Source organism: Oncorhynchus clarkii, chromosome 2, assembly GCF_045791955.1.
Source record: "Oncorhynchus clarkii lewisi isolate Uvic-CL-2024 chromosome 2, UVic_Ocla_1.0, whole genome shotgun sequence".
Lineage (NCBI taxonomy): Eukaryota > Metazoa > Chordata > Actinopteri > Salmoniformes > Salmonidae > Oncorhynchus > Oncorhynchus clarkii.
In genome coordinates, this window is record NC_092148.1 from 74,525,204 (window position 1) to 74,535,262 (window position 10,059).

Below are 10,059 nucleotides of genomic sequence, written 5' to 3' on the forward strand. Positions count from 1 at the left end.
TTTAAGCCTATTTTCATCAGGATGTTGTCTTTCGGATTTCGGATCTGGTCAATATTTCACATATTTTCCGTCAAATCCGAGGTCCATGGCCACCGAGGGTGATCCAAACCGGGATCCGAGGGTCAACTGCAGAATTTTGCATCCGACCTGTTCGTATATCTGGTTGGTAATCGGGTTAAGGTATATCCGTGAAGACCTCTAGTTAATATAGCTAAAACAAACTTCTAAACTTCTTCCACTAGAGGCGCCATTGTATTTCCCTCCCCAAATGATAGCATAAACTTTTCTAATTCCTTATGTGTAATTATTACAGTTTGTATATACTTTGGTTTTCTAGTAGGATAATTTGAAAGTGTAGTAGTATTATTTGTGATGAAATATGTGATCCAACTGCCCCACACTCTAAAGTAAATGTTGTCTATAAGACCAGACTTGACTTTATTTCACCACTTCACTTAAGTAAAATGTTTTAAACTTCTTCCGCCACCATAAAAATATTTTTTCAAAGAGCTGAAGCAAGTTGCACAATTTTTCTTCATGGAAAATGACCATCTAGTTGGCTTCATTAATGTTGATGATGCTGTAATGTTATTTTCTGACAGTAACTGCCTGACGTACCGGCGGATCTACCTCCCTCCACGACTGCCCTCTGATCTGTTGCAGCCAGGCCTGTTCAAAGGCACCTACGGCAGCCACGGCCTGGAGATCATCATGCTCAGCTTCCATGGGCCTCGCGCCAGGGCCACCAAGCTCACCGTGAGTACCCCACCTCCACCGCACCCCGGCTGGGCTCCCACCCCGCCTAGCCCCTAATGTTTCCAAACCAACAGTTTTTGGAAATGGAAAACCAAATTAAATGTTATTGGTCACATACACGTTTAGCAGATGTTATTGCGGGTGTAGTGAAATGCTTATGTTTGTAGCTCCATCAGTGCAGTAGTATCTAACAATTCAAATCAAATTTTCAAATCAAATTTATTTATATAGCCCTTCGTACATCAGCTGATATCTCAAAGTGCTGTACAGAAACCCAGCCTAAAACCCCAAACAGCAAGCAATGCAGGTGTAGAAGCACGGTGGCTAGGAAAAACTCCCTAGAAAGGCCAAAACCTAGGAAGAAACCTAGAGAGGAACCAGGCTATGTGGGGTGGCCAGTCCTCTTCTGGCTGTGCCGGGTGGAGATTATAACAGAACATGGCCAAGATGTTCAAATGTTCAGCATGGTCGAATAATAATAAGGCAGAACAGTTGAAACTGGAGCAGCAGCACGGCCAGGTGGACTGGGGACAGCAAGGAGTCATCATGTCAGGTAGTCCTGGGGCATGGTCCTAGGGCTCAGGTCCTCCGAGAGAGAGAAAGAAAGAGAGAAGGAGAGAATTAGAGAACGCACACTTAGATTCACACAGGACACCGAATAGGACAGGAGAAGTACTCCAGATATAACAAACTGACCCTAGCCCCCCGACACATAAACTACTGCAGCATAAATACTGGAGGCTGAGACAGGATGGGTCAGGAGACACTGTGGTCCCATCCGAGGACACCCCCGGACAGGGCTAAACAGGCAGGATATAACCCCACCCACTTTGCCAAAGCACAGCACCCACACCACTAGAGGGATATCTTCAACCACCAACTTACCATCCTGAGACAAGGCTGAGTAAAGCCCACAAAGACCTCCGCCACGGCACAACCCAAGGGGGGGGGGGGGGGGGGTGCCGCCGCCGCCGCCGCCGCCGCCGCCAACCCAGACAGGATGACCACTTCAGTGAATCAACCCACTCAGGTGACGCACCCCCTCCAGGGACGGCATGAGAGAGCCCCAGTAAGCCAGTGACTCAGCCCCTGTAATAGGGTTAGAGGCAGAGAATCCCAGTGGAAAGAGGGGAACCGGCCAGGCAGAGACAGCAAGGGCGGTTCGTTGCTCCAGAGCCTTTCCGTTCACCCTCCCACTCCTGGGCCAGACTACACTCAATCATATGACCCACTGAAGAGATGAGTCTTCAGTAGAGACTTAAAGGTTGAGACCGAGTTTGCGTCTCTGACATGGGTAGGCAGACCGTTCCATAAAAATGGAGCTCTATAGGAGAAAGCCCTGCCTCCAGCTGTTTGCTTAGAAATTCTAGGGACAATTAGGAGGCCTGCGTCTTGTGACCGTAGCGTACGTGTAGGTATGTACGGCAGGACCAAATCAGAGAGATAGGTAGGAGCAAGCCCATGTAATGCTTTGTAGGTTAGCAGTAAAACCTTGAAATCAGCCCTTGCTTTGACAGGAAGCCAGTGTAGAGAGGTTAGCACTGGAGTAATATGATCAATTTTTTTGGTTCTAGTCACGATTCTAGCAGCCGTATTTAGCACTAACTGAAGTTTATTTAGTGCTTTATCCGGGTAGCCGGAAAGTAGAGCATTGCAGTAGTCTAACCTAGAAGTGACAAAAGCATGGATTAATTTTTCTGCATCATTTTTGGACAGAAAGTTTCTGATTTTTGCAATGTTACTTAGATGGAAAAAAGCTGTCCTTGAAATGGTCTTGATATGTTCTTCAAAAGAGAGATCAGGGTCCAGAGTAACGCCGAGGTCCTTCACAGTTTTATTTGAGACGACTGTACAACCATTAAGATTAATTGTCAGATTCAACAGAAGATCTCTTTGTTTCTTGGGACCTAGAACAAGCATCTCTGTTTTGTCCGAGTTTAAAAGTAGAACGTTTGCAGCCATCCACTTCCTTATGTCTGAAACACATGCTTCTAGCAAGGGCAATTTTGGGGCTTCACCATGTTTCATTGAAATGTACAGCTGTGTGTCATCCGCATAGCAGTGAAAGTTAACATTATGTTTTCGAATAACATCCCCAAGAGGTAAAATATATAGTGAAAACAATAGTGGTCCTAAAACGGAACCTTGAGGAACACCGAAATTTACAGTTGATTTGTCAGAGGACAAACCATTCACAGAGACAAACTGATATCTTTCCGACAGATAAGATCTAAACCAGGCCAGAACTTGTCCGTGTAGACCAATTTGGGTTTCCAATCTCTCCAAAAGAATGTGGTGATCGACGGTATCAAAAGCAGCACTAAGGTCTAGGAGCACGAGGACCGATGCAGAGCCTCGGTCCGATGCCATTAAAATGTCATTTACCACCTTCACAAGTGCCGTCTCAGTGCTATGATGGGGTCTAAAACCAGACTGAAGCATTTCGTATACATTGTTTGTCTTCAGGTTTGTCTTCAGGAAGGCACTGACTCAACTCCAGCCACTTTAATAATGGGAATTGATGGGAAATGATGTAAATATATCACTAGCCACTTTAAACAATGCTACCTTATATAAATGTTACTTACCCTACATTATTCATCTCATACGCATACGTATATACTGTACTCTATATCATCGACGGTATCCTTATGTAATACATGTATCACTAGCCACTTTATACTATACTATGCCACTTTGTTTACATACTCATCTCATTTGTACATACTGTACCCGATACCATCTACTGTATCTTGCCTATGCTGCTCTGTACCATCACTCATTCATATATCCTTATGTACATATTCTTTATCCCCTTACACTGTGTATAAGACAGTAGTTTTGGAATTGTTAGTTAGATTACTTGTTATTACTGCATTGTCGGAACTAGAAGCACAAGCATTTCGCTACACTCGCATTAACATCTGCTAACCATGTGTATGTGACAAATAAAATTTGATTTGATTTGATTTGAGTTGTTGCGCAACAGCCTTTTCTAAACATTTTGAGAGGAATGGAAGATTCGATATAGGCCGATTAGTTTTTTATATTTTCTGGGTCAAGGTTTGGCTTTTTCAAGAGAGGCTTTATTACTGCCACTTTTAGTGAGTTTGGTACACATCCGGTGGATAGAGAGCCGTTTATTATGTTCAACATAGGAGGGCCAAGCACAGGAAGCAGCTCTTTCAGTAGTTTAGTTGGAATAGGGTCCAGTATGCAGCTTGAAGGTTTAGAGGCCATGATTATTTTCATCATTGTGTCTAGAGATTGTGTCTTTCTAATAATCATAATCTTTTCCTCAAAGAAGTTCATGAATTTATCACTGCTAAAGTCATCCTCTCTTGGGGAATGCTGCTTTTTAGTTAGCTTTGCGACAGTATCAAAAAGGAATTTCGGATTGTTATTATTTTCCTCAATTAAGTTAGAAAAATAGGATGATCGAGCAGCAGTAAGGGCTCTTCGGTACTGCACAGTACTGTCTTTCCAAGCTAGTCGGAAGACTTCCAGTTTGGTGTGGCGCCATTTCCGTTCCAATTTTCTGGAAGCTTGCTTCAGAGCTCGGGTATTTTCTGTGTACCAGGGAGCTAGTTTCTTATGAGAAATGTTTTTAGTTTTTAGGGGTGCAACTGCATCTAGGGTATTGCGCAAGGTTAAATTGAGTTCCTCAGTTAGGTGGTTAACTGATTTTTGTCCTCTGGCGTCCTTGTTTAGACAGAGGGAATCTGGAAGGACATCAAGGAATCTTTGTGTTGTCTGTGAATTTATAGCACGACTTTTGATGATCCTTGGTTGGGGTCTGAGCAGATTATTTGTTGCAATTGCAAGCGTAATAAAATGGTGGTCCGATAGTCCAGGATTATGAGGAAAAACATTAAGATCTACAACATTTATTCCATGGGACAAAACTAGGTCCAGCGTATGACTGTGACAGTGAGTGGGTCCAGAGACATGTTGGACAAAACCCACTGAGTCGATGATGGCTCCGAAAGCCTTTTGGAGTGGGTCTGTGGACTTTTCCATGTGAATATTAAAGTCACCAAAGATTAGAATATTATCTGCTATGACTACAAGGTCCGATAGGAATTCAGGGAACTCAGTGAGGAACGCTGTATATGGCCCAGGAGGCCTGTAAACAGTAGCTATAAAAAGTGATTGAGTAGGCTGCATAGATTTCATGACTAGAAGCTCAAAAGACGAAAACGTCATTTTTTTTTGTCAATTGAAATTTGCTATCGTAAATGTTAGCAACACCTCCGCCTTTGCGGGATGCACGGGGGATATGGTCACTAGTGTAGCCAGGAGGTGAGGCCTCATTTAACACAGTAAATTCATCAGGCTTAAGCCATGTTTCAGTCAGGCCAATCACATCAAGATTATGATCAGTGATTAGTTCATTGACTATAATTGCCTTTGAAGTAAGGGATCTAACATTAAGTAGCCCTATTTTGAGATGTGAGGTATCATGATCTCTTTCAATAATGACAGGAATGGAGGTGGTCTTTATCCTAGTGAAATTGCTAAGGCGAACACCGCCATGTTTAGTTTTGCCCAACCTAGGTCGAGGCACAGACACGGTCTCAATGGTGATAGCTGAGCTGACTACACTGACTGTGCTAGTGGCAGACTCCACTATGCTGGCAGGCTGGCTAACAGCCTGCTGCCTGGTCTGCACCCTATTTCATTGTGGAGCTAGAGGAGTTAGAGCCCTGTCTATGTTGGTAGATAAAATGAGAGCACCCCTCCAGCTAGGATGGAGTCCGTCACTCCTCAGCAGGTCAGGCTTGGTCCTGTTTGTGGGTGAGTCCCAGAAAGAGGGCCAATTATCTACAAATTCTATCTTTTGGGAGGGGCAGAAAACAGTTTTCAACCAGCGATTGAGTTGTGAGACTCTGCTGTAGAGCTCATCACTCCCCCTAACTGGGAGGGGGCCAGAGACAATTACTCGATGCCGACACATCTTTCTAGCTGATTTACACGCAGAAGCTATGTTGCGCTTGGTGATCTCTGACTGTTTCATCCTAACATCGTTGGTGCCGACGTGGATAACAATATCTCTATACTCTCTACACTCGCCAGTTTTAGCTTTAGCCAGCACCATCTTCAGATTAGCCTTAACGTCGGTAGCCCTGCCCCCCGGTAAACAGTGTATGATCGCTGGATGATTCGTTTTAAGTCTAATACTGCGGGTAAAATATATATGACATATGTAAACATTATTAAAGTGACTGGTGTTCCATTATTAAAGTGACCAGTGATTTCAAGTCTATGTATATAGGGCAGCACCTTCTAAGGTGCTGGGTTACATAACCGGTTGGAAGCCGCCTAGTGATGGCTATTTAACAGTCTGATGGCCTTGAGATAGAAGCTGTTTTTCAGTCTCTCGATCCCAACTTTGATGCACCTGTACTTACCTCGCCTTCTGGATGATAGCGGAGTGAACAGGCCGTGACTCGGGTGGTTGTTGTCTTTGATGATCTTTTTGGCCTTCCTGTGACATTGGGTCCTGTAGGGAAGGTCAAAGGTAGTTTGCCGCCGGTGATGCATCGAACAAACCACACCACCCTCTGGAGAGCCCTGCGGTTGCTGTACCAGGCAGTGATACCTGACAGATGCTCACAATTGTGCATCTGTAAAAGTTTGTCAGGGTTTTGGATGACAAGCCAAATTTCTTCAGCCTCCTGAGGTTGAAGAGGCACTGTTGCGCCTTCTGCACCACACTGTCTGTGTGAATGGAGCATTTCAGTTTGTCTGTGATGTGTACGTAGAGGAACTTAAAACTTTCCACCTTCTCCACTGCTGTCCCTTTCGATGGATAGGGAGGTGCTCCCTCTGCTGTTTCCTGAAGTCGCCGATCAGCTATTTGTTTTGTCGACATTGAGTGAGAGGTTATTTTCCTGGCACCACACTCCCAGGGCCCTCACCTCCTCCCTGTAGGCTGTCTCATCATTGTTGGTAATCAAGCCTACTACTGTTGTGTTGTGAAAACAAACGTCTCTTACGTCCCTATTACCAATGTTTGGGTAGTACCTCTTCCATTTCAAAATGTTTTCCCCCCTACTGAACATGCCCCTGTCCTTTCTCCTCCCTCCCAGGGGGATCCCAACGTTCCAGCAGGCCAGCTAACGCTCGATGTGGACCTGAATCGGCCTGTGCACCTTCCGGACCTCGAGCACCAGCGCAGCGTGGAGGAGCTGTCTCGCCTGGTGCTGGGGGTGCATGAGGAGGCGCAGCAGGAGGCGCAGAGCCCAGATGTGGCCCCCCAGGGGGTTGCTGTTGGAGAGGGGTCTGTGGCCCCCCAGGGGGTTGCTGTTGGAGAGGGGGCTGTGGCCCCCCAGAGGGCTGCTGCTGCAAAGGGGGCTGTGGATGGTGGCGGGGCAGAGGGTCTGGAGTTGGCTATGGAAGCCCAATCAGAGAGCCGCCAGCCTGGGCCCAGCAGCAGCAGCAGTGCTCCCTCGGAGGCCCAGCCCTTTGTCCTGCCTCTGGGGGTCATGGCCCGCAACGAGGTGTACCCCCGTACCTGCAAGATGTGGTGAGTCCATCTATTTCACACATGTTCAAGTTGTTTTGCACATGTCCTCGTATAGCCAAGAGTGCTTGTCAAATGTAGCTGCATAGCAGAGTGAGAAGAGATACTCACACATGTATGTACACTTGTAATAGAATATAATGGTAATTTAGCAGACTCCTTCATCCAAATTGACTTAAAGTTAATGCATGTATTCAGTATATGTGGCCCATTTGGGAGTCAGACCCACACAACTCAAGTGTTACAAGCACAACACTCCGGCCATCTAAAACATTGGATCGCAACATGTAGACTACGCAACAGGATATCTTGATAATTTTTTTCTTCATTGATTTCAGTTACTACGGGACAGGCCTGATTGCCGGCCACGGCTTCACAAGCCCGGAGCGCACGCCTGGCCTCTTTATCCTGTTTGACGAGGACCGCTTCGGCTTCATCTGGCTAGAGCTCAAGTCGTTCAGCCTATACAGCCGCCTGACCGACCAGCTGGCCCACGCCTATGCCCCCAACATGGAGCTCTTTGAGGCTATGCTGCGCAACATGCAGTCCTGGACATCTTGATGGGGCAGATCCACACGTCTCATACAAACATGTTTACTTAGGCCCCTACACACACCCCGATGTGTTGACTGCACCTGGAATACCTCTAGGCCCCTAGTTTGTAAACTATAAGTAATTCCCATAGTTTTTTCCTGATTAGGTCATGTGGTTAGGAAAAACTCTTGGCCCTAATTATCACTGTTATGTATGTATATTTTCCCTCTATAGACCCCGAAAACACAACACGATATTTACCCTCACCTATCCCTGTAGAATCACTACTGTATGCACACACAGCTTTACAACCCAAACACCTCGACACCGTCCCACACATTTCTGGGCCTGGACAGAAACAACCTTTAGCCCCCTACCCCTTAGGCACCTAAAAGTCCCCCTAGCCTATCGGAGGGAAATGTGGAGATAGTACCATATCGCTTATTATCTAATCGTCTCTCCCTGTCCAATGTTTCCCCTCCTCTTACCTCCACTTGACCTCAGTATCTCTACTACTGAGGCATGTCCACAGGTCATATGATATGACACTAAGGCTGCGTTTACATAGGCAGCCCTATTCTGATATTTTTTCCACTAATTCGTCTTTTGACCAATTTGATCTTTTCACATGAGATCTTTTTCACAGCTGATCTGACGGGTCAAAATACCAATTAGTAGCTTCCTGTGTAAACCCAGCCAAAGGCTTCCTCAAAAGCTTCTTATTTATTTTTAAACCAAAGAAGAGGATTTGTTGACGTTTCATCCCACAAACTCTGGAACAAAGTATCCGTGCCTCTATGACTGCATTTTTAGCCAAATTCTTTTGCTTTTTTTCACTCATTGATCTTTGGACCACTCAGATCAGCTTTGAAAAAGATCTGATGTGATTCGTCAAAAGACCAATTTATTGAAAACAAATCAGAATTGGGCTTCCTGTGTAAATGCAGCCCATGAGTTCTAACTATATACCATGTCTGCATTGCCTAGGGATTTCCTATTCATTCTACTAAAGCTATTATTGTGTAACTATTTGAATGCCTCATGTTTGGATGCATGCAGCATTTAATTTGTTTAATGCCACCTGTCTCTAATTATCTTATTCACAATCCGATTAAGTACTTTTGGTTTCCTGTATATTGCTTATAGTTTGGTGCACAGATGGCATTATGGAATTGGAAAAGACTGCATCTCAGGCACTTTCACTCTTTTCGTGACTCGGTCAAGGAAATTATACTGTAACTATGTTAATATTACACAATGGGGCATGTGCATATCAGAAATGATTACGTTTTATTTGCAAAATACTTCTGATGGATAGTATGTAGTAAAATGGAAATGTTGAATGAATGGAGATTTGAAAATTGCGTGTTTGGTACAAGCTTGTGCTGTCCTGTAGCTGTATCAGCCATTCTTAGTTGGACTGATAGCATTGTCCTTTGGATGCTTTTAATAACAGGGTGTTATAAAGATATTGCAACATCCTCAATAATAATGACCGTTTGCAAAACATTGCACAACACAAAATGTAATTCAAGGTACTCTCATACTTTACATTATTTACATTGTGAAAAATGTGTGTTTGTCTCGCATTAGCCAACAGTGGTGCCCAGGGGGTGAGCTTTTCTAGGCAGGTCAGTGGATGGTTGTCTCTCAACTCCTCTATGGGTCCCTTTCTTTGACTCCTTTCCTTCATGACCACAAATGGACCAGGAGGGTTTTTCCACCATATGGCTTTCACCAGTCTTTTCCTGTCACCTGACATGTCAGTGATCATGGAGGGCAGGACATAAGGAAAATAAGCTAGTGGGCAGTATTGAGATAGTCACTATCTCATGGGAGGCTTCATTCAAAGCAGTACTTTTGTATTAGACTACAGCTTTACTAACATTAGCAAAAAACTAACTCTGTAGAGAGTAAATAAGTAATATATATTAATGAAAGGAAACTATTTAATAAGTATGTTTTGATATTTTTTATTTTTGGGACAACTAGACATTTTTTAGTCATTGCTTGTTGATTTGTGTTTTGTATGCGCATCGCTCATCTGTTTGTAACTAATGCTTCTGTTCACCGCTGTTTAAATGAATCACATTTGTAAATTGAGTCTTGCGCTTTATAAATTGCCAATCCCAGTGGCACGACTCCGCTGGAAACCGTTTGACCTGGTGAGCTGCTCTTAATCTGATTTCAGGGAGCTTTGCAGCCTACGTGCTCTTTCTCTTCTCAATAAAAGAAACAACACA

General features: G+C 44.4%; 1 protein-coding gene across 1 annotated transcript in view; it reads left to right on the plus strand.

Moving 5' to 3' along the window:
• Positions 1–10,059, plus strand: part of LOC139373616 (F-box only protein 31-like) — a 28,427-nt gene extending 18,368 nt beyond the window's left edge. Inside the window, exons 7-9 of the mRNA XM_071114329.1 lie at positions 603–756; positions 6,849–7,285; positions 7,621–10,059. Coding sequence (XP_070970430.1) covers positions 603–756; positions 6,849–7,285; positions 7,621–7,843 — 814 coding nt within the window. The 3' untranslated portion in view covers positions 7,844–10,059. The remainder of the gene's footprint in view (positions 1–602; positions 757–6,848; positions 7,286–7,620) is intronic.